Below are 25,904 nucleotides of genomic sequence, written 5' to 3'. Positions count from 1 at the left end.
TTAAAGCAGCAAATGTAAGGATGTAGGATAGGAGAGTGGAAAAAAATATTTTTGTTGAGAACCCTACTGATAGTGTAAATTTTTTATGCACCCACTCAGCATAGTAGTTGACTGACTTTAAGAATGTTAAGGTTAGATTGTGGGTTTTGTTTTTCTTTTAAAGCTTTCCTTTTTTTTTCGTTTTTTGTTTTAATATTTACTCTGAATGAGGAGCAAGAGCAAAGGAGGAGCAGAGAGAGAGGGAAAGAGAGAATTTCAAGCAGGCTCCATGCTCAGCACAGAGCCCGATGTAGGGCTTGATCTCATGAACTGTGAGCTCATGACCTGAGCCAAAATCAGAAGTCAGACACCCAACCAGCTGAGCCACCCAGGCAACCCCAGATTGTGTTATAGTAACAAAATCCTAAAATAGTGGCTTATCACAACAGTAGTTTGTTTTTCCTTACTGCTATTTGATGAATGAGGGTTAGAGTTGGACAAGAGGGGGCTGTGCTTATCAGAGCCACTCAGAGACCCAGGCTGATAGAAAATTGATTTTGATACTTTCAAGCTAATTGCAATGTGAGAATGACAGGTGGCAAATCAGAACAATGGCTTTTAGAAGGTCTTCCCAGAAGTTACACATGACACTTCGCTCACATTTCATTGGCCAAAATAAATCACACAGCTACATACAACTTCATGGAAGCAAAGAACTCATGTGCCACAAAAAGGAGAAAACCAGAAATGCTTAGTGAGCAACACTGTTGATATCCAGACAAATACTTTGATGTATGTGGGATTGACAGATCTGTCTGATATAATCTGTCAGTGAGAGTTAAATTTAGGAGAGATTCCAGGAAGTTTGTAAGGATAATACTAGATAATGTAGAAAAACATACTATAACCTAGTGAATGCTTCTGTAGCTTTGCTTTTGTTCTTAAACATATGCAAACTATTCATTTGCAGTGTAAGTTGAATCCTCCTATTTCCTCTTTTTGTTTTTGTTTTTGTTTTGTTGTTGTTCCTACGATTTTATTTTTAAGTAATCTCTACACCCAACTTGGGGCTCAAACTCCCAACCCTGAGATCAAGAGTTGCACACTCCGCTGACTGAGCCAGCCAGCCACCCTTCCTCTGATTTCTTCTTATTCTTTCCTTGTAACATTTGATTCTTCTTCTTCCCTCCCTACCTCATGCTCTACTTCTGTTTCTATGGTTACCCTTAGTTACCCTAATACCAAATTTCTGTTTTCTGTCCTATTTTTCCTGAGTAGTAGGCCCACAGATTTAGTTGCCAGCTGGGTATTCAAACACCTCAAACTTAACAAAACTGACCTTCTATTAACCATTCCTCTCCATGCTCCCAGTTTTTGTTAAAGGAGCCATAATTTTCTTAATGACAGATTTAAAACTATAGAGTTATTTGTGGTTCTTCCTCTCTCTTACACCTGTCCCTCATCTGTCTCAACATCACTATCTAAATTCAGTTCTTCATGTAGACTTCAGAATAACACCCTAATTTGTCTTTATTCTCGAATTTATTCCATACAACTGATGCCTTACTTTCTAAAGGGCAGTACTGCACATTCACTTCCCTTGACTTTCCATAATCTGGCTTTAGTCTGCATTTCCAGTTTTGCTGTTGGCCATATGCATACCACACATTTCTCTCTCTCCGACTCTATTCCCTTTGTACTTTGTATACCTTTATCCCCATCTGAATCTTACCCATCTTTGAAGGTCCAAATGCCACTACTTTTATGATTTCTTATACTCTCTCTTCACCACCCCCTTTACTCCCAGGAGTGGGAAGGAATTTCCCTTCCTCTGAATTTCCATGGCATTGTATCTGAACTGCTCTTATGACCTTGTCACTTAAACTTTCTCCTACATTTACGTGTCAGTCTCCCTAAGCCCAGCTCCTCTGTTGAGAACTCAGAAATAAAAGAAGTACGCTCATGCTCTAGGAGAAAAAGTCTCTTATATGCATCAGTATATCTACTTTCTCTAATAAGTCCTTAGATCTTTTTTCATATGTTGCTTTGGTAGATTTGGAAATTTGTGGAGCTTTTTCATCTCAGGATATTTGGATGTTTTGAGGTGAAAAGAGGATAATTGCACTCTTGTGTTAAGAATTAGGGAAAAATTTATGAAGTGTAAAGTTTTTATGTTAAATAGAGTCATTATAGAAATCATTATAGGGGCACCTAGGTGTCTCAGTAGGTTGAGCATCTAACTTCAGCTCAGGTCATGATCTTGCAGTTCGGGAGTTTGAGCCCTGCATCAGGCTCTGTGCTGACAGCTCAGAGCCTGGAGCCTGCTTTGGATTCTGTGTCTCCCTCACTCTTTGCCACTCCCCTGCTTGCATTCTGTCTCTCTCTCTCTCAAAAATAAAACATTAAAAAAAAAATTTTTTTTTCAAGTGTCATTATAGGAAACTTGTCCCAAGTTTGCCATGCTTTTCTTGAGCTATCAACCTGAATCATAAAACAGTTGTTTATTCATTGTGTTTTCTAGATACTAGAATTTGGAGGCTTTTATCACAGATGTTAAATAAATGCCAATTAAAAAAAAATCTTTGTTTTTAATTTTTAAAATTTTTTTATTATTTTTTTTTATGTTTATTTAATTTTGAGAGAGACAGAGTGCAAGCAGGGAAGGAGCAGAGAGAGAGGGAGACACAGAATCCAAAGCAGGCTCCAGGCTCTGAGCTGTCAGCACAGAGCCGGTTGCGGGGCTCGAACCCACAAGCTGTGAGATCATGACCTGAGCTGAAGTAGGACGCTTAACCGACTGAGCCACTCAAGTGCCCCAGTATTCTTTGTTTTTTAAAACAATTTCAGGCTCTTAGCAAAAGCAAGTATTTTTTCAAAAGTGAATTTCAAAAGTAATATGAGGAAATCTTCTCACTCTTGAGTATCCAAGAAGTTGGGTTTTAGTTTGGTTTAAACTTAATAGTGTTTTGTCAGGCCAATGGGATGGTGCATTAAGAGCCGTCCCTAATTTGGGGGCCCCACAGAAGAGTTAACCTTCAGCAGAATTCAAAATTAGTAGATGTAGGGAAGTTATTAAACTGCACATGGTTATTACATAACCTCAAATAAATCAGTGTAATATTAGCTGAAATATATATATTGTCAGGGGTCAGAGTTAATTAACCTCAAGTTATAAGTTGGGAAATTTAGAGGTGAAATTGAGACTCTTCCAATAATTGACTCTAAACTGGGTGTGTTTTCCCCCTCTAGACTTCACTTTCTTTCTTTCTTTTTTTTTTTTTTTTATAATGTTTATTTTTGAAAGAGAGAGAGAGAGAGAGCGAGAGAGAGAGCGCAAGCAGGGAAGGGGCAGAGAGGGAGACCAGAATCCGAAGCAGGCTCCAGGCTCAGCTGTGTGCTAGAACTCGATGCGGACTCAAACTTATGGACCATGAGATCATGACCTGGGCCGAAGTTGGACACTTAACCGATTGAGCCACCCACGTACCCGTGGACTTAATTTTTAATTAACAGTGATTATGTGGCTAATAATGTTTCTTTGCAAGGTATTTTTTACTTAAATCCAGTGGTCAGTGATTTGATTTCCAAAATTTTGAATTCTTTTGTATTTTAAGGTAACCAGCTGTACTTGGATGTTTTTAGGTTCAAGGTAAGGATCCATCAGTGGAAGTCACACAGGACCTCATTGATGAATCAGAAGAAGAACGATTTGAAGAAATGCCTGAAACCAGTCATCTGATTGACCTGCCCACATGTGAACTCAATAAACTTGAAGAGATTGCTGACTTAGTTACCTCAGTTCTCTCCTCACCTATCCGTAGGGAAAAGCTGGCTCTGGCCTTGGAAAACGAAGGCTATATTAAAAAACTACTGCAGCTGTTCCAAGCTTGTGAGAACCTAGAAAACACTGAAGGCTTACATCATTTGTATGAAATTATTAGAGGAATCTTATTCCTAAATAAGGCAACATTGTTTGAAGTAATGTTTTCTGATGAGTGTATCATGGATGTCGTGGGATGCCTTGAATATGACCCTGCTTTGGCTCAGCCAAAAAGGCATAGAGAATTCTTGACCAAAACTGCAAAGTTTAAGGAAGTTATACCAATAACAGACTCTGAATTAAGGCAAAAAATACATCAGACTTACAGGGTACAGTACATTCAGGACATCATTTTGCCTACACCATCCGTTTTTGAAGAGAATTTTCTTTCTACTCTTACATCTTTTATTTTCTTCAACAAAGTTGAGATAGTCAGCATGTTGCAGGTAAGTAAACGAAAGTGTTCTTATATTATTTTAGGTATTCTCCTTAATAGTTAAAGCTGGTGTTCATTCCTTTTTGAAAGTTTTCTTTTGTTTACTTTAAATGTACTATTGAGCATAGAAAATAGAGCTTTATCTCATTTTTTTTTTTTAAGTATTTTTTATTTTGAGAGGGAGTGCGTTTACTAGTGGAGGGAGGGGCAGAGAGAGAGAATATCCCAAGCAGGCTCTGCACTGTCATCACAGAGCCTGTCGTGGGGCTCAGTCTCACAAACCATGTGATCACAACCTGAGCCAAAATCAAGAGTTGGATGCTTAATTAACCAACTGAGCCACCTAGGTGTCCCAAAGGAAAGAATCCTTTCATAATGTGACCTTTTAAATTTTTAAGTGTCCTATCATGTAAATTTTTTTAACTTCATTTTTGCATGCATTTAGAAAATTGTAAAATATATATGACAAAATATTCATCATTTTAACCTTTTTTTATGTATACAATTCATAGCATTAAGTACCTTCTCAGTGTTATGCAACCATCACCATTGTCCATTTCCAGAACTTTTTTATCATCCCAAATCAAAGCAGCTGTTTCTAAGATTATTTTTAGTCCATTTTGTGAGATCTAGTTATTATTGGGGGGATAGTACATATGAATGTGTGTGCTTAAAGTTTTCCAAATAATTCAAATGTGTAGTCAGCACATCTAAATTAACATTTGTTAATTTTCAGGAAATGATAACTAGATTATTTGCTGTGTGAGGTTGGTTTTAATCTGTCTCCTTGAGTTGTAAAATAGTTTATACCATGTTTAGTATGTTAATCCTTTATACGCTAACAGTGTAATAAGGAGGAATTTGAAGATTTTCCTTTACTTGTGGTAGTATACTATACCCACAGTTTCCTGCATAACTGTCTTTGTTATGTCCATATCACTGAATAAGTTTCTTGAGCAGCTTCTATATACATAGTGTAGTAGTGGTTCTCAAGTGTGTTCTAGGGGCTCCTAAAGCCCTTTCAGAGTTCTGTGGGGTTTTTCCTTTTCCAACTTCTTGTCACTGTGAGGCTGTATTTTCTTCTTGTACTTCAAAATATTATATTGCAACAGATTGAATGTCAAAGAAGATGTGAGAATGTAGTTTTCTTCTATTAAGCCAAACATATACAGAGATTTGCAAAAATGTAAAACAGAGCCACTCTTTTTTCTAAATTTATAAAATTTTTCATAAATATATTTACATAAACTTATATCTTATTTTTAAAACAAATTAGTAAATGTTTTTAAATGTCTCCGTTTTTGTTGTCAGTATTGCCAAACATAATCCACATAATAAAACTCTCTGGGGTACTGCATAAGGTTTAAGAGTTTAAGAGATCCAGAGACAAACAGTTGAGAGTTTCTGACTTAGTACTTAGCTCTTAGTTGTGAGATTCCGTTTTATGATGTTAACAGTCATCATTCATCTTTCTGTTGTTACTTTACTTTTTGTATAGGGTTTACTTCTTTAGATCATGCTTTCACCTAGCAGTTTTCCTTATTCCACAATAATAAGTATAAGGGAAAATAGACTTATGCATCGGGTTACATTTGTTATACGTGAGACCTGCTTTTTAAAACCGTTTGTACTATACAATTCAGGGTGCCATTTCACTTGCTGACAGAAAAACAGTTACAGTCTCAGGAGTTTGGAAATAGACCTACAGTCAATATAGCTGATGTAAAGAAAAGAACTCAGTGACAGAAGCTTAAGTGCAGAAGCTTTCAAATGACTGCTTTGACATCAGAAGGGGTTCCAAATCCATAATAATAAATCATAAATGCTTTATATGCTTAAAAATTATGCAAACTAATCTGTAAGTATTTGAGCTCTTTATGTCAGTTTACATATTTTCTCATAGATCTATTTGTAAAGGCTATAATTATATAAATCAAGCATAGCTTTAAGAAAAGAAAGTCTTACTCATTTCTGGTCCGTGAGATACATTTATGAAGTAGATACTGTGAACTACCTGTTGCATATCTAAGGTTTAGCACTTAGTTATCTCTTCATTTCAGCAGTGATGCTGAATTCTGTTTTCTGTTCTCAACAGTATGTGAAAAGAAAAGAATTATGATTATGGTGAGTGACCTCTAAAGGCTCATTTCCTAAAGCCCAACTCTGAGGTTTCCATGTAGAAATTTTTTGGCTAAGTATTAGATGTTGCCAGATACCCTTCTCGCTAACTAGGATACGTATCTATAGCTTCTTAAATGAGTATTGGCCTACTGTTGTATGAGTTACATAAGCAAGTGCAAATGTAAAGATTGTATCTATCTGGACCAAAATGAGTTAGTGCAAAGGTACATAACATAACTCCTAGCCTAAATTAGGGTAATTAACTGAGAAATTACATGAAAGCACTTACTATGGTCACTGGCTCCTGGTATGTACTTTAATACATGTTGAGACTCTCTAAAGCTTGATTAGGGCATAAGAGTTTAGTTAACCTGAATTTTCTAGCTAATTGCATATCAAAATCCCATGTGCCCAGAATTGAAATTTATACTTAAAAATGTTTTTTATGAATTAAATCCCTAAAACCAATAAAGTGAGGTTATTTTCACACAGCTACAGATTAAAGTCCTTTTCAAAACAAGAAGTTTTAACTTCCTTCACTAGAAGATTGAGGATAGGTATCTCAAATGTTGACATTTTAATACATTACTGTTATCTCCACTATTCCATAAATAAGAGTTGAGCTGAACACAAACCCAGTAAAATCAGTGGTTTTATTTCTTGTTTAACATATTTTGTGGATTTCAGCTTACTAAAAAAGAAATTTCTAAACTTTCATCCCACTTACTAAGGAGATATGGTAAAATCTCTTCATGACTTTAAGGAAAAATTTACAATAATTCGGTTCTTCATTTTGTTTAAAAATTTTTGGATTCATGTAAGAATTTAACATATTACATTTTATCTTACTAGATTTGGCGTAGTCTAGTTTGTGTGTGTGTTTTACTTTGGTTTGTTTCATTACTTTGAACTAGTTAGAAATCTGTCCTGTAGTCTATTTTACATGGTGAGAGTAACAAAAACCAGATTGTGCAGGTGACCTGGATTCTAATAATTTTTTTAAAATGTTTATTTATTTTTGAGAAACAGCACTAGTGGGCAAGGGGCAGAGAGCAGGGGACACAGAATCCGAAGCAGGCTCCAGGCTGTGAGCTGTCAGCACAGAGCCCGACACTGGGCTCAAACTCACAGGCTGTGAGATCATGACCTGAGCCTAAGTTGGCCGCTTAACTGACTGAGCCATCTGGGTTCCCCTGTGACCTGGATTCTAAATCCATCTCTGTCACTAGCCCTTTAGATAATGTCCACTCTTTGGGCATCAGTCTTTTGAAATTTAAAATTGGACTAGGCAATCTCTGTAATCTCTTAAAGTCTGATCTAATTCCAACTTTCTGTCTTTACATGAGTCTAGTAATGGTGGATGGGTTCTGGCCAGGTTTGGGTTTTTGTTTTTTAAAGTAAACTCTACACCCAATGTGGGCTCCAACTCACGACCCCAGGATTAAGAGTTGCATACTCTACCAGCTGAGCCAGCCAGGTGCCCCCGGGATTTGGGAGTTTTGAGTGCATGCCTGTTTAATTCAAAGAAAAGTTTGATTCACTTTTTTAAAAAAGGCCCCCTTTTTCCCCATAAGGTTTTGTTGTGTAATTCAAAAAGACAGCCACACACAATTTGACTGAAAATAGTTACAAAGGCTTTTCGGGGTGCCTGGGTAGATCATTCGGTTAAACTTCAGACTCTTGGTTTCTGCTCAGATCATGATCTCATGGTTCGTGGGTTTGAGCCCTGCTTTGGGCTACACACAGTGCAGAGCCTGCTTGGGATTCTTTCTCTCCCTCTCTTTCTGCCCCTATCCTGCTTGCTCTCTCTCTCTAAAAATAAACTTAAAAGAATTTTTTTTTTTTAAACAAAGGCCTTTATGAAAAAGAACTGAAGTGATCTAAAGAGACTAGTTTAATTGGAAAACCAGGTATTTAAGGGGAGACATTACAGTTATATTTATGAAGCACTTTAAGCTGTCAATTAATTGCTTTTTTACTAGTGCACTGAACAGAGTGCTTTTGTAGAGTATTACAAGAATAAGATTAGAAATCAGAAAAAATATATATACCAGGAATTAGAAAACATTCTCCTAGCAGACGGTAATACTTGAAATTCCCTCCATAATACATTATGCAGTTCTAGCTTTCAGCACACAAATAATGAATCATGTAAGAAATTGCATTTATCAAAGAAATGGAACTATTTTCCTATGAAAATATTCTTTAAAAAGTTAAAGATCCTTAGAGAAGAAAGGAGGATTTAATCTGAGAAAGATGCAAGAAGAAAAAAAATTATAAAAGGTTTAAGTGGAGGTAAATGTGTATTCACCAAAACCTAAAATATTGAGATAAAAAGTATTTAGAAAAAGTGATTTGAGGGGTAAGTATAAGATTGCATATGCAGTTGAATTCTCTCAGAAATAGATGAGTCAGGCCATAGTATATAAGGTCTAGAAGTCAGCAAAATAGAGAACAAAACAAACACCATTCTGAGTCAGACCATAATGAATGGGTTTGTCTCTCAGTATTCTTTAAGTAACACTGATGGATGGTTAGTGGGAGAGTATGTTACATCTTCTGTGATTGTATCTAGTAGTCTTCATTCATTTTTTTATATATGCTTTATCTTATTTTTTTTAAACTTATTTAAGAGATTGAAACTGCTTCACAGATAATCCAAGCAAAAAGGCAGGTATTTAAGGTACATCCTTAACATGTCATAATTTGTTTTGTCAACCACTAAGTCAAAAATTCTAAGAACATGCTACTTTAATTAAAGTTAATACAAATTGTATTTCATAAAAGTGAATTTTAAAAATAAGTGAAATTTTGGGGCGCCTGGGTGGCGCAGTCGGTTAAGCATCCGACTTCAGCCAGGTCACGATCTCGCGGTCCGGGAGTTCGAGCCCTGCGTCAGGCTCTGGGCTGATGGCTCAGAGCCTGGAGCCTGTTTCCGATTCTGTGTCTCCCTCTCTCTCTGCCCCTCCCCCGTTCATGCTCTGTCTCTCTCTGTCCCAAAAATAAATAAACGTTGTAAAAATAAGTGAAATTTAAAAACACAATATTTTTTAGCAGATCTTGATGGATCTCCAGAAAGTGGATTTCAATATTCATGTCATTGTTTTCCTTAGTAATTTAATAGTCCACTCTTATTGTGGAAAACTAGAAAATAAAGATAAGCAAAAAAATTGCTCATAATCCATCACCAAAAGATAATCACAATTAACATTCTAATGTTTCTCCCTTTTAGACTTTAGACACAAATTTATATTAAAAATAAGATTATACAGTATGTACTATACTGTATTTTTGTTTGTCCTTGTAAACAGCGCTTAGAGAAATTAACATATATCTGCCTTTTAATACCTCAGAGTCATCAGTGTGAAAAGCAATTATTGTAGTGCTTTATCATTTCACTGTGTCCTTGGGGACCTCAAGAAAATATAAGCCTGTACCCCAAATAACCCTAAATTATATTTCATGAGTTCTTGTGTTTTAAAAGGTTTTGCAGTCCAGTCTTACTGCTGCCAGAATTGTCTCCTTTACTGTTGTCCCTGTGCCGTATTTGTAATTCATTTTTCTAATCTGCAGTGGACCGACAATGAACTCTTCAAACTTGTTTGAATTACATTTAAATTAAGAATAAATAAATAGACCCTGAGAAGGAGCTACAGTATCTCTCAGTTAAAATGCATGAGTTTTGGGGCACCTGGGTGGCTCAGTCGGTTAAGTATCCAACTTTGCCTCACATCATGATCTAATGGTTCATGAGTTTGAGCTCCACATGGGGTTCTATCCCCCTCTTTATCCCTCCCCCGTTCGTGCTCAGTCTCTCAAAGATAAATAAATATTTTAAAAAACTAAACTAAAATAAGTGAGTTTTCATGCATTACCTAGAACAACTGGTTATTTTTGGTCTCCAAAGGATTCTTCATAGCTGAGGTTTCTGGTTAAATGAGGTATTAGTGTATGTATAACTAATAATAAATGGTATAATCAGGGTTGAAAACTATAACATGAATATGCCCTGGAATTTTAAGGTTTATGATGAAACTATTAGGTTTTCAGCTACTTTTATTATAATTTGTGTAAATCATGTAAGTGAGTATAACTTTATACTTTTGTTAGACTATTTCATAGTAATTATTTCTTCTCGTGTAGGAAGATGAGAAGTTTCTGTCGGAAGTTTTTGCACAATTAACGGATGAGGCTACAGATGATGATAAACGGCGTGAATTGGTAAGTGATGTATTCTTGAAATTCAAACCTTTATTTTTTTTTAAGTTTATTTATTTTGAGAGAGAAAGTGTGAATGGGGGAGGGGCAGAGAGGGAGAGAGTAAGAATCCTAAGCAGGCACTGTGCTATCAACACAGAGCTTGATGCAGGGCTCCAACTTGTGTACGATTAGATCATGACCTGAGCCAAAGTTGGACACTTAAACCAACTGAGCCACCCAGGCGCCCCTAAATTCAAACCTTTGAAGTGCACTTACTCTTGGCTAATACAACTTTTAATATTGAATTTGTTAAGAGACAATTTTTTATAATTAAGTTGAAAAGTACACATTTATTCTATAAAATGATTACTCTCAAAGTTTCTCAAACTTATTGTTTTGTATATTTGCCAGTTTCTTAAAGTATTTTGATGTGTGTTTTTTTCCTCCAGTGAGGGAATTCATGTGCTTAAAAATCCCCAAATTAGATATGGGATTTATGTTAGGACACAACTACAAACTCATACATTTTTATGGTTGTAGATACATTACATTATAGAATGGCTCTTTTCAAAAAACAAAACAAAAGGTAAGGACAGTACTTCTTGAATACATGAATGATAAGTAATTTGGTTCTTGGAAATGTTTTTTTCTTTTGAATGTATGTATTTTCTGAGATACGAACCATGCTTTGGAGGAAGAGAATAATGATTGCTACTTACCAGCAGTTTGTCATTTTCTTTAAGCATTATAATCAGGTACTTGGGTTTTAAAAAGTAATGAGAGATTACAGGTTTAAATTAGCCAAGTCATCTTGGTGTAGGTAATAGCCTACTCAGTTTTCTCATTTATAAAATTAGGCCTTTAAACTCGGGAATCTTTTAATGTCCTTTCCAGTTCTTATAAATGAAATTGTACTTTTGAGAGCTGTGTGAGAACCCAGCTACCATTTATTTTATATAGCATGTTTCTACAAAAATACATGCTCTAATTCAAAATACATACCTTACATGACATTTTTACAACTGAATCATGAATTGAAAATACTATATGTGTATTCACTCTCTGAGACTCCACATACAACATGTACACTGTATGCCTTGGGAGAGTTCATCGTTCATTTTGTGGAAATAATGCGAAGTTTAGTTTTAGTGGGATGCTAGTTTTTAAGATGTTCTTTACAGGTTTGAGGGGCCAAGATACCCTGAAGAGGCAAGGTCCTTCAGAAGGGCATATCATGCTATGGTATATCACATTAAAGTGAGCCCAAGTTTGCTGTTATGTGTGTCAGCTTCTCACTATACTTTCTAACATTGCAGGTTAATTTTTTCAAGGAATTTTGTGCATTTTCTCAGACATTACAACCTCAAAACAGGGATGCATTTTTCAAAACTTTGGCAAAATTGGGGATTCTGCCTGCTCTTGAAATTGTAATGGTAATTATCCAACTTCTTTTCATGTTTTTGAAGTTGTGAATTTCTCGTACCTTTATATTACATATGTGAAAGTATTATAGTAATGCATATTGAATTGTATAGTTTAGGTTATGATTCACTTGATAGTGAATTACTACAAATGTGTTCCATCTTCAGATTTTTATTAACTTGAATTTGTAATATTAATATGTAAGCACTTGGATGTAATATGGCTTCAAGTGAATTAAAATCCCACGTGTGTTTTCAAGACTATTATCTCTTCTGTAGCAATATTAAGTATGTTTTATAGAAATTTTTAAAATGTCTTTCCTTTTTAGACCAGTGAGAGTAGAGTAAGGGCAGACTGGACCAAGGCAGCTCATTCTGCAATATGGGTTAGGGCAGTGGTTCTCATATATATCTGTTTATGATTTTTATCCATTGGTATTGTATGAAAAATTAAAAATATTTATTATTTCATTTTAAAATGATAAACAAATAATATAACTTATAAAAATAATTTTTCAGAACAAAAAATTTTAGTGGAAGAGTGGCATTTCTTTTTTTTTTTTTTTTTTTTTGGCAATCTCTTTAACATTTGGTTTAATAGCAGACAGCTAGATTCTCATAGCAACTTCTGCATTTAATTTGTTGTGATATCATATGTCTTATAGCCTCTGGAAAACCCCACTATACTTGTGATATACTGAGAGTGAAAAGGGCTGATAATGCCCTAGGATTATTTATTATTATGAAAATAGTTTTTAATTTCATGTGGTTCCTGAAAAGGGTGTTGGACACCTCACCAGGATTCCCTGGACAACACTTGGAGAACTGCTGAGTTAGGGAATGTGTTCAGAATCACTTGGGAGATTTTGTAACTTACGAGTCATGTATCCTTCATGTTATGGATCAGTACCTTAGAAAACTAAGTTGTGGAAAAAGAGTGAAAATACCCAGTATTTTCAAAAGCATCCTCTATTAGGAGAGTCATAAAAGAATCAGTTACTAAGGAGTAACTGGCAAATAAATCCAGGACCAAAGATGGATTCTGGAAAGTTATGGAGTCTTAACTAGGTAACATCATTCACATTTTGCATATATTTAAATCAAAAAAAATTTCTGTACAGTATTTGTAAAGTATTTCTTTATAATCCCATGTTGATTCTTACATTTAAGTTCCCTGAATATTTATCTTCGTGGTGGTAAAAACTGGCACAAACTAATCATTGAGCTGCTTAAAAGTTTTTTATATTTGTAAAATAAAAGGAAGTATAGGATGGAGAGATTATACATTTTGAATCCAGTACAATGTCTAATTCCAAAAAGTTGGTGTGTATAGATTTGGGAAAGAAAAGGAACACAGCACAGTTTTTGTTAACAGTCTCTAAGTAACCTAATTTTCCTTTTATTAGGGCATGGATGATTTGCAAGTTAGATCAGCAGCTACAGATATATTTTCTTATCTAGTAGAGTTTAGTCCATCTATGGTCCGAGAATTTGTAATGCAAGAAGCCCAGCAGAGTGATGATGTAAGTAATAATGCTGTGATTATATGTGAATTACCTGTAGAGTAGTGTTGGCATACTATTAAGAGAAAAGGTTTAACTACAGTCTTAATCTTCAGTGAAGCAAAATAGTAGATTTCTGATCATTTGTGACATTAGCAAGCCCAGAATATGTGGCATTTGATTTATTTTACAAACTGTATTCAAACTCGTATTGAGGTAAATATATTACAACAGAATCGAATTATTTAAAAAAGTTCAAGTGCTAATGAGGTATAATTTCAAACCCTTAGCTCAGACACTTACCTGGTAAAACCAGCAAATTGTTTTCCCTTGTTTAAATGTGTCTTTTTTTTTTTTTCCATGTGAATGAATGTTTAATAATGAGACCAATGTGTTTTCCCACTATGGAAATACTTAAACTTTCCCTTTAAACTGTTTAAGAACAAAATGAACATAGAACTATAAAGTAGTCTTTCTCATATCAAATACATTTTAGTATTAAGAAGAAAATGAGTATAATTATGTTCCTTCTTAAAGAAGATTTTGATTCCCATTGTATGATTTCTCATTGCATGAGTTACTTTTGAATTAAAATACAGTTGCTGTTTTGTGTTTAATCTTTTAAATTCTCCTTAGATTTTTACATTCTTTATTAGATATTTCCAGGGTATTTCTTTTTTAAAGTCATTTTATTTTAGAATCAGTTTGAGCTAATGCTACAGTTTTAGGCAGTAGAAGAAAGAGGAAAAAATCTTTAAGTATATTTTAAGGTTTTTTTTTATTAAACCCAAAAGGTGTTAAATCTGACTTTAAAGAAAGTCAGATACCTAGTTTATTAGTTTATAATCTCACTATTGTAATGTGTATCTTAGTGCCAGCTTTACAGAAAGTAACTCTGAAATTAACACTCTTAATTGCTGCATCCTCAGTGATATGCATTGATTAAGGACATCCATCATAAAATCTCTTCAGACGAAGAGAATAATAAACTAATTTTTAGAATTCTTTACTCTGAAAGTTTTTATTTGTTTTCTTTAGAAATACTTCCTTGTTTACATTTGATTGATGGATGAGACTTAGAGAAGCACTTACTGATTTTTAACTATGAAAAGTCCCTTTCTCAGTTTTTCATGTTGATAGAATCCTAATCTTCAAGGTCTTTCATTTCTCCAAATTTTCTGAGATCTAGCAGTTTAACAAACAGTTTAAAAATGTGTTGCCTCCAAATAGTTCAGTTAGCCCACAAAAGAGGATAGATTTCTCTCTTTTTTTTTTTTCTTCAAAATTGAGGATTCTACAATTCTACATTGGGTTCCTGGTAACCTTTAAAAAGAGAAGACTTAAACTGTGTATTTGGTGGGCAGTTGATATTTTGATGGCCTTTTAAAATAAATGCACAGCATTCAAACTTTTCTTTCCAGTATTACGGAGCAGATTTGGTTTTAGAACTTGGATTACATATTAAAATATGTGTTGAGACACAGGAAATATTAACATTTTTTTTACCATAGTCATTATTTCTAAGCTAGAAGGATAGATTTAGTGATAATTGCTGTCTTTTTATTCTGCCACAGATTTCACATATTTTTATGTTAATGCCCTCCGAAACATTTAGTAAAACTTATTTTAGGATATGACTGGGTAAGTAATCCAGCTATTATTCAACCACTTATTTTGGCAGGTATTTGCATTGTATTTCTCACTTAGGAATATATTCATATTGTTAATTTTTTTAGGTATGATAACAGCATTGAGTTTTTTTTTCTTAAGAGTCCTTATCTTGTAAAGATTTATACTCAAATACTTAATTATATATAAGGAATTTACTTTAAAATAATTCTGGGAGATACAATTTGCCTTAATAAAATTAAAAATACATAAGCTAATCTCTTAGAATTAACTGTTCAATATTATTATTTTTTTAATGTTTATTTATTTTTGAGAGACAGTGTGAGCAGGGGAGGGTCAGAGAGAGAGAGAAAGACATAGAATCTGAAGAGGCTCCAGGCTCTGAGATATCAGCACAGATCCCGACATGGGGCTTGAACTCACAAGCCGTGAGATCATGACCTGAGCCAAAGTCGGACACTTAACCAACTGATCCACCCAGGCGTCCCAACTGTTCAATATTTTATATTGAACATAATCATGTTTCTTAAAATTGCATCCATTTTTTAACTTCTTATTTTGAAATAATTTTAAATTTACAGAAAATTTAAAATTCTGTATTAATTCACAATTAATAGTATGAAGAACTCCTATATACACTTCATCCAGGTTCCCCAGTTGTTAATATTTTATCTCTAATTTGCTTTATCATATTCTTTCCTTGCTTATGTTTATATGTACACATTTACATACAAACATAATTATTTTTCGTTCTAAACCATTGAAGAATAAGGTACAGAAATGACACAATGCCTTTTTACCCCTACTTCAGTGTCTATCTATAATATAATTATGTTTATAATGATCAAAATCAAGAAGTTAATATTTTTACGGTGGTATATCTAACTGCAGTCCTAATTCAGATTTTGTCATTATCTCAAAATGTTCATCTTAGCCAAGACAAAAATGAAAACTTTCCGCTCCAGTATTCAGCATTTTGGGTTTATCTAATGTTTCCTCATGATTCGAGTTAGGTTATTTATTTGTGACAGGAATGGTGCAAAAATAATGTTTCCTTCAGTGCATCCCATCAAGAAATACCCTCAAATTTAAAAACTGAACTTACGGGTATTTTTGTTTAGAATGTTACGCCATTGCACAGACTTAAGGAGTTGGGCCATTTAGTTCTGTAGAATTTGAAGAGCTATTTTTGCATTCTTCTAACATGTCAGAATGGATTAAAAGAAGTATTATTTCTCTAATACTTGCAGGCCTTCAAGTTGCAGAACAAATTTCACATGCATTTTTTTCTAATAATTCTTACATTCACATTAAAAAAAAATGTTTCCACAATATCCATCAGTTATTTTTATTCTACTTCAGAATAATGTTCCCACTCCTGTCATTCTTTTTTTCTTGTTTACTATATTCATGGAATCTAAGATACATGGATGCTAATATGTTTTTTATCTTACCAGAGAGTGCTAGTGGAAAATATTTATTTGACTTTGTCGTGGTTGCTACTTGGCTGATAGTGACTGTCTAATACCGTGGATTATAAAATGTATTTCAATATCATACTTTAAAAACCAGTATGTGCTTCTAAGAATAGTGTGAGGTTGAAGTGTGGTAATGAAACCAATGAGGATATCATTTCTCTAAAACTTTGATTTAGAAATTATTAAAACCTTGAAAAAATCTCCCTGAAACCTTGGTTAAATTTACTTAAATGTTGCTATTTAGGTGAAGGATAGCAAAATTTTCTTAAAAGGCCAAAACATGGGGCGCCTGGGTGGCACAGTCGGTTAAGCGTCCGACTTCAGCCAGGTCACGATCTCGCTGTCCGTGAGTTCGAGCCCCACATCGGGCTCTGGGCTGATGGCTCGGAGCCTGGAGCCTGTTTCTGATTCTGTGTCTCCCTCTCTCTCTGCCCCTCCCCCGTTCATGATCTGTCTCTCTCTGTCCCAAAAATAAATAAACGTTGAAAAAAAAAAATTTAAAAAAAAAAGGCCAAAACATAAATATGACTTGGTGGGCCTTATGGGCTCTGTTGCAGACTCAGCCTTGCCGTTGTAGTATGAACTGCCTGTAGATGGTTTGAAAACGAATAGTATAGCTGTATTCTAGTAAATGTTTTACTGTAAAAATTTATTTACAAAGTAGGCAACGAGCAAAGTAGTTTTGTAGTTTGCCAACCCCTGACTTACACCCCTTTCTTAGAATATTGTAGGTCAATGATGGTGGCATTTAAAGGCTGACTTTGAATTGAAGGTTACAAATGCAGAAGCTTCTATGGCAGTGTAAAAAGAAGTAAAAATAAAAAAGAAAAGAAAAAAAGACCATAGGAATAAGCAGGTTTTAATGGGGAGGGAATCACTGGGCCCTCTTAATGAAAACTATAAGTTTAAGGGGGAGCAGATTTAAAAAAAATGTGTATCTATAAATTTAAGACGGTGTTCTCTTGAATAGATTTTGGTGCTCCAAGATTGATACATATTCACTGGAGTTACTATATGATGGTTTATTTGCACATCAGGTCATCATTTAGATTTTGAAGAAGGAATTTTCCAGTAGTTTTTTTTGTTTTTGTTTTGTTTTGTTTTACATCTTCATTATTTTGCTGCACTTGTTTGAGCATGAGTTTTTTTTGTTTTTTGTTTTTTCCTAGCCTAATAAATGCCATTGTTGGAGAAGCAGGTTTAGGAAAAATGGATTTGTACTCACAGTATTTTAATGCCCGTAAAGAACTCTAGCAAACAGAAACTAGACAATTCAACTCTAGCTGGCTTGAATTTTGAAAGAGTCATCCAGCTTACAGTGATTTTCTGTTCCCTTTGTTCTGCGTTTGGAGAAATAATGGGCCGTGGTGGGAAAGTTAATAAGGGAGAGTTAATAAGGTCACTTAGATAGCTACTTATTGGCTATACCCCAGTTAGACTGGGTCCTTTGATTCAGCTATTCCTTCTGTTCACCAGGGCTTGCTCTATTGTATTAAGAAATGAAACATGCCTTACAGACAACTTACAATGTTGGTAATACTTTTAGTTAATTGATGAATGTTCAACCATTCATTCTTTTGCCTAGGAGCTATTTGTTCATTGTTTCTGAAAGATACTGTTACTTTTGAGTGGATACAGTCATGCACTGCAGTAGACTAATTTTGTTTACTGAGATGAGTATACCTCTGGAATAAGACTGTCTAGCTGTTCTATACTGCTCTGTGAGACAGAATCTCTAAATCTATGGTTAATTCTAATATTATAGAAATTGATTTTTACTTAGTTTGGCAGAATCCGGTAATATAATAAAATAATAATAATAGAACCTAACCTGTATCATAAGGCTTTTTTTTCCCTGTCTCTCAGTGTCTTTCACTGGCTGATGTATTACCACTTGTAGCTTCATATATTTTGTCCAGCTTTTTGTTGTTGTTCCAGGTAAAAGACAAAAATTTAGTTCCTATCACTCCATCTTGACCAAAAGCAGAAGTATGGTTTTGTTTTTATTTTCAGAGCAAATTTTAGTGCAAAAGTCTGGCCCTTATCACAGAATTGGAAAGTTTATGGATTCATGTCTCTTCTGTGTTTTCTTTAATAAATTATTTTTGTTTCATTAAAGTGACACATGGTAGCATTAAAAAATAAACACATCTGACACAAGGATTCAGAAGCCAACTTGTTTTAAGACTTTTCATTGTATGTGGCAATTAGTATTCTTGATTGTGAGAAATTCCCATGTTTTGCCATTTTCTCCCCTGCATCTTTTTTTTTTTTTTTTTGTCTAAGTGTGATTGTTTTTTTCCTTTTCTTTAACAATGAAACTGTAATAATCATTTTAAAGAGTACTCTCTAGTTTCTGTGATGATGGAAATGTTGAGACCTGTAACAGAAGAGGAGGATAAGGAATTAATGTATTACTTAAAAATGGCTTTGGCTTCATATATCAGAAAAACCAGGAATGGCATCAGCAAGATGACAGAATAGGAAGTTCCACGTCTCATCCCCACAACAGAAACCAGTTTAACAACCATTAACAGATAAGAATGCCTCCATGAGACTTCTAGAGTCCAAGTTAAAGGTTGTAGCATTTTAGTGGAGCACGGAAATTAGAAAAGATGCATTGGAAAGAGTAAGAACTGTTTCACTTTACCGTTGTCACTTCTCAACATAGCACAGCACCAGAAGAGATCCTCTGGGCCTCTCTGGGGAAAGGGAGAGCAAAGTGAGTGAGAGTCTGACATCCCCAGCCTTTCAGAACATTACCCATGAAGGTCATTTCTTTCATGTCCTACCCAGATTACTGAAGAATCACCCCACAATAGCTAAGAACAAAGAAAAGGAGCAGGGGCTCTCAACATCACCACACAGATGTCAGTAACTGGTCCATTACCCGAGTAATGAACTCCATCAGCTGACCCAGCCAAAATCTCTGGCTAGGCTGACTAGTGAAGAACTTTCCCTGCCAAAGCCAGTCTGCAAAGACTGAAAGAAATAACTACTTCTTTAGATGGGCAGACATTAGTGCAAGATTACAGCGATTAGGGAAACTTGATACCACCAAAGAAACAAACAAAAGTTACGAATAATGGAAAACTGAACTGCCTGACAATTCAAAATAATTGTCATAAAGAAGTTCAGTGAGCTGTAAGAGTACACAGAAAACTAAATGAAATCAGGAAGACAGTACATGAACAAAATGAGAGTTTAGCAAAGACAGAAACTATAAAAAAAGCAAAAGAAATTGTACAGCTGAAGAATAATACATTGACTAAACTGAAAAAAAGTAATAAACAGCTTCAGCAGCCAACTCAAGCAGATAACAAAAATCATACAACTCAAAGATAAGCCATTTTAAATTATCCAGTCAGAGAACCAAAAGAAAAAAGAATGAAAAATAGTGGAGGAAACTTGTATCAATTGTGGGACACTATAGAGAAAAACAGTATACACATTATGGGAACCTCAAAGGAGAAAAGAAAGGCAGAAAGCATATTTAAAGAAATAATGGCTAATACCATCAAGTCAGGGGAGAGATACGGTCATCCAGGTGCATGAAGTTTATATGTCCTCAAATAGATTCAACCCAAAGAAGTCTTCACGAAGGCACGTTACTATAGAACTGTCAAAAGTGATGGAGCAGCAAGACAAAAAAACACCTCTAATCACATACGAGGAAACTCCCTAAGTCTCAGCAAATTTCTCAGCAAAAACCATGGAAGTCAGGAGAAAGTAAGGTGATATATTCAAAGTGCTGAAAGAAAAAACTGCTGAGAATACTTTACCTGGCATTACTAGACCTGCCTTATAAGACATGCTACAGAGAGTTGTTTTTTTTCCCCCCAGTTTTTTTTATTTGAGAGAGAGAGTGCACATGCACACATCCAGTGGGGGGTGGGGAGGGATGGAGAGAGAAGAGAATCCCAAGCAGGGTCCATGCTATCAGGTCAAAGCTTGACATGGGGCTTGATCTCACAAACTGTGAGATCGTGACCTGAGCCGAAATCAAGAGTTGAATGGTTAACTGATTGAGCCACCCAGATGCCCCTAAAAGGAGTTGAAATGAAAGAAAGAACACTAAACAACTACAAGAAAGCATATGAAAGTGTAAATATCACTGGTGAAGGTAAATATGTAGATAAATACAGAATAAGTAATACTCTATTGGTGTTATATAAATCAGTTTTAACCCTAGTATAAAAGGTAAAAGACAAAATATTAAGAAGAACCGTATTTATAGTTTATGTCTATTTTTAATAGCTACACAATATGGAAAAATAGATTCTGATGTCAATTTCATAGTATGTGGATTGGGAGTAAAAGTGTAGAGTTTGTTTGCAATTGCTGGTGAGATGTTCATATTCAGAATATGTAAGGAATTCCAGCAATTCATTAGGGAAAAAATCAACCCAGTTTGAAAACAGGCAAAAGAGCTGAATAGATATTTCTCCAAAGTACACATACATCTTTTAGAATGGCTGTTACCAAAAGATAAAAAGTCTTCACAAGGATATGGAGAAAGGACCCTCTTGTATACTGATGATGAGGATATATTGGTGCTGCCATCAGAAAACAGTATGGAAGTTCCTCTAAAAATTAAAGTAGACTACTATATGATCCAGCAATCTTGCTTCTGTATATAAATCCAAAAGATCTTGAAGAGATACCTGCACTCCCATGTTCAGTGCAGCACTATTCACAATAATCAAGGTATGTAAGCAACCAAAGTGTCCATCTGCAGATGAATGGATAAAGAAAACTTGTTATACATGTACAGTTGAACATTATTCAGTTTTAACAAAAACAAGAAATCCTGCCATTTTTGACAACTTGAATGAACCCCAGTGAACACTTTGCCAAGTGAAATAAGCCAGACACAGAAGGAAAAATACATGATACACCTTGTATGAGGAATAAAAAATAAACTTGAATCAGAGAGTATAATGGTGCTTGCCAGTGGATGTGGAAGGTATTAATCAAAGGGTATAGAATTTATACAGGATGAGTAAGTTCCAGAGACCTACTGCACAGCATAGTACCTATAATTAAGAATATTATATACTTAAAATTTTGCCAAGAGAGTAGATATTATGTTAAATGTTGTGTTTTCATCATACAAAAAAAGAAAACCCAACTTAAAATAGTTTTACTTAATAAAGGTTTTATTTTGTTAATGTCACAATAAGTTGAGAAGCAACTCCAAGATGCCCTTAGATCCCCATCTCATTATGCCTGATCACTTTCATCTTCTGAGCCGGTCATTCTCATTTTCTGGTTTTAATGTCTGTTACTTTGAGGTTGTAAGATTACTATTCCACCTCCAGGCAAGAAGAATATGAAAGCAGAGGGCAGAGTAATGGAGAAGGCTAGATAGCTTTTGTGTTTCATTTTAAAGCACTTTTCCTGGAGGTTCCACTTAGCAATTCTACTTGGATTTCTTTGGCCAAAAGTGAATTATCCTTAGCAATGAAGGATGCTGGGAAATAGTGTTTTAGCTAAGTACATTGCCTCTCTGAACAAAATTTGGGCTCTGCTAACAAAACAAAGAGAGTAGAGACTAAGTTGGCATCTCCTAGTATCAACTGCAGTCTGCCTCTATACCTACCTAACATTTATATACATTTTTCTTTCCTCATCCACCCTTGCCTCAAGGGAGACAAATCAAGTTTCCATTCACTTTTGTATCCAGTGCCACATCCAGAGTATTTGGGTATTACGTAGTCCTTCAGGTCCAGATAAGGCTCCTAGTGTTTCAGTGACCTATAAACAAAAAGATAATTTATCGCCCCCAACATCAAAACTAAACTGCTTTTGTTTGGAAAAGGGAGAACATACATACAGCAGTCGTTCATTCACAACTGTGATGCATTGGTCCATCAGTTATTTGTTGAGTAAGAATAGCAGTAGCTCAGACTTCTTAACCAAACCAGCTGTCTCTGAAAAATCTCCCTTGCCTGTTTTCTTCCAAAGCCTTTCTTCTCTCAGGACATGATCAGCTGTGGCTACATCTGGGATGGGCAGTAGAGGATGCCTTTCTTCCAAGCATCTGTATAATCTTCATAGCTTACTTTCTGTTGGTATGAGTTCTCTGGCCCAGTGGTGGTCTTAAGAGATTGAACAGTCATGGACTGTTCTTTATTTTAAAGCTTTCTTGACAGTTAAGCTTCCTCAACTATTTAGTAGGCTTCCAAACTATTTGCTTCTTATGGATTCTGAAGATCTTACACCAAGCATAATCTTTAAACCTAGAGATTGCAATTTATCTACTGACCTCTGTGCCCTTCCTAGGTGAAGTTTTCAGTATCTTAAAACATTCTGAAGATAACATTCCGTGGTGCATATACCTGTCTCTAGCAGGGAGGTCTTACAGGCCTTTGAGAAAGGCAGTTCTTTTCTTATCTCCTAAAAGGGCTATAGTTCTCTATAGCCATCTGTTTCTCTATGAAATACATAAATTGGCTTTTTTCACCTCCACAAGTCACTAAATTATGCGACTCAGAGTTTGGCATTGATATTGATATTGATGGAAGCAGGATTTGTGAGACATTGCATGTAAGAGAGAAGAGCAGAAAGTTTGAAGACTTTTAAAATGACATTTCAGTGTATGAGCTATACCATAAGAAGTCTTTCTTGCCACTGTGGTTTCATTTAGATGTAACTTAAATTCATCATTTATGATTTTTGTGTGTGTCAAGTTTTAAATGAATGAATTTATGAAAGAAGATTGTATATAATTGAGCAAATTATCTGAGGCCCTAATTAACTGGTAGAATCCAATTTGTACATATTGACAGATTTAAAGTAAGTAAATACCATAGCATTGTTCTGAAGAAAGTTTATTAGCTGACACCTTTTTGTAGTATCTTGATATTTTACATGAGTTATGCTTTGCCGATCATATCAGAATAAGAGCAGCAGATTAATGTGTAATCTTTCCTTCTAATTGAAATGAGGCTTGGATCTGAATTTATTAATGTAGGTCTGTCAATTTTATTTCATAATAACTCTCTGAAGAGATTTTATTCTGTTCCTAATGCCATGACAGTTGATTTATTGGTGTTCAAATTTTGAAACATGTTGGGGGTAGGGTTCTAATTTTGAGCAGTTCAGTTGCTGTGACATGGTTTTGTTGGTTCTTCACTGAATTTAAGGAATTTTAAGGAACTTTACAGGGAAATATTTTTGGAAATCACAATATATTAAGTTTGAGAGGGGCTAGCAAAACAAAATAATAACAAAAAGTGCTTTATACTGAAGATTTCTTTTTATTACTTTACAGAATTCTCCCAATTTAAGTTCATCTTCATTCCACGCAGTTCCCTAGTTCATCTCCTTTAGTTACTACCTTTCTTCCCCCAGTTATAAACATATTCTCAGATCCACTGAGTTGATGTGAAAACTTTTTTCTTTGACATGAACAGTCGCTTTATATTGTATTTTAATTCCCAAGATTTCTTAAAAATATATGCCAAAAGCAGATTTTGTATCTGCAGCCTGCTTTGTAGTTTCATAATCTAGATGCCAAAGCATGCAACTAATGTAACAACAAATCTGTGTAGCTTTAGATTATTATGTAACACAGTGCACACCCACTTGCTTCCTGTGGAGAGTTGTACTGAGTTTTCCCCTTTTTTTGCCAGAAAGGATTTTCTCGTTAGAAGCTGAGACAATCAGGGCACCTGGGTGGCTCAGTCAGTTAAGCGTCTGACTTCAGCTCAGGTCATGATCTCACAGTTAATGGCTTCAAGCTCTGCATTGGGCTCTGTGCTGACAGCTCAGAGCCTGGAGCTTGCTTCTAATTGTGTCTCCCTTTCTCTGCCCCTCCCCCACTGATGCTCTCTCTGCCTCAAAAATAAAAATGAACGTTAAAGAATTAAAAAAAAGCTGAGACAATCTGTGTTTTAGGGTCACAAGATACGTGGTCTTACTCACTCAACTTCTAAACTCATAACTGAGGCTGAAACCTAAAATGAGCATCTGTTAGAATTTCCAGTGAACAAGAATCACTGGTAAATTGTTTTGTTTCCCACTTCCCCTATACTGAGGTTATCATAAGCTGTAGTGTGCTCTGCTTTTTTTACTAGGTTTTTTCACTCATGTGTTTATAGAATTTTGAAAGATATTAGGTGCCTAAAAGTTTAAATATGTTTTGCAAAATATTAGGAATGTAAAAGTTTTAAAAAGTTTGTTTATTCTTTGTTTTTTTCTGTATAATTCTGATTTTATTCTTTCAGTTGGTATATTTGTCTTATCTCCAAACCAGGTCTAATGGAAATATGTTTTCTTTCAGGATATCCTTCTCATTAATGTAGTAATTGAACAAATGATCTGTGATACTGATCCTGAGCTAGGAGGTGCTGTTCAGTTAATGGGACTTCTTCGTACTCTAATTGATCCAGAGAACATGCTGGCTACAACTAATGTAAGAAATTATTCTGAGATAAAAATGTTTTAGTCTAGTCAGTTTTAAATGATTTTATGTATAATAAATTATGTATAAACATATAAATTATATGTAAATATAAAATATTTTAAAATTTGTACAATTTTGAAAAACAAGTATTTGTACACTTGGCATTCAAGTAGCAGTGACGGTCCTGTAGGAGTTTATTTGGCAAAATACAAGATTGTAATCTGCTAAAACCTTAGTAAAACTTTAGCCTTTCTATTTATGGCCCTTGGCCTCTCTTAAGTTCTTCAAAGTTAGCATACAACAGTGTGTATATATGTAGCACTGCTGAACTGTAAACAGTAAAATTGGTGAAAATGATAAGTTTTATGTTATGTGTTATTTAATCATATTAAAAATTAATATGTACTGAATGGTCTCAACCGCATAGTAAGAGAGAAGTCATTAAAAAAAGACTTACAGAAATATTCCAAAATACTAATAGTTGTCTCAAAATGTTGGGATTTTTTTTTTTTAATGTTTTTTTTTTTTTCGTTTATGTTTGAGACAGAGAGAGACAGAGCATGAACGGGGGAGGGGCAGACAGAGAGGGAGACACAGAACCGGAAACAGGCTCCAGGCTCTGAGCCATCAGCCCAGAGCCCGACGCGGGGCTCGAACTCACGGTCTGTGAGATCATGACCTGAGCTGAAGTCGGACGCTTAACCGACCGAGCCACCCAGGCGCCCCGGGATGTTTTTTCTTTATATTAAAGTTCCCTCATATTTAGAGAATACGTATGTTGTATTTAAATCATGACTTATTTATGAGACCATTTGTATAAAAAATAGTGGCCAAAATCAAAAGCATTATTTTCCAAATAATAAATTTAATTTAAAAAAATAGGTCTAAATTCTGCCCTGTTTCAGATG

At 34.9% G+C, this 25,904-nt stretch overlaps 1 protein-coding gene across 6 annotated transcripts in view; it reads left to right on the top strand.

The window, feature by feature from the left end:
* The window catches only part of PPP4R3B (protein phosphatase 4 regulatory subunit 3B), a 65,915-nt gene that overhangs the window by 17,119 nt on the left and 22,892 nt on the right, over window positions 1-25,904 (top strand). For 3 of the 6 annotated variants that reach the window (XM_006930107.5, XM_003984012.6, XM_045054234.1), the window contains exons 4-8: window positions 3,622-4,245; window positions 10,500-10,577; window positions 11,873-11,989; window positions 13,384-13,500; window positions 24,874-25,005. In XM_006930107.5, the coding sequence (XP_006930169.1) occupies window positions 3,622-4,245; window positions 10,500-10,577; window positions 11,873-11,989; window positions 13,384-13,500; window positions 24,874-25,005 (1,068 nt within the window). Of the gene's footprint in view, window positions 1-3,593; window positions 4,246-10,499; window positions 10,578-11,872; window positions 11,990-13,383; window positions 13,501-24,873; window positions 25,006-25,904 lie in introns of all 6 variants that reach the window. The other 3 variants (XM_045054235.1, XM_019827236.3, XM_019827237.3) reach the window with 3 other exon arrangements.

This window comes from Felis catus, chromosome A3 (genome assembly GCF_018350175.1).
Source record: "Felis catus isolate Fca126 chromosome A3, F.catus_Fca126_mat1.0, whole genome shotgun sequence".
Lineage (NCBI taxonomy): Eukaryota > Metazoa > Chordata > Mammalia > Carnivora > Felidae > Felis > Felis catus.
The sequence above is the reverse complement of the archived record's forward strand: the minus strand, read 5'-3'. Positions and strand labels throughout refer to the sequence as shown.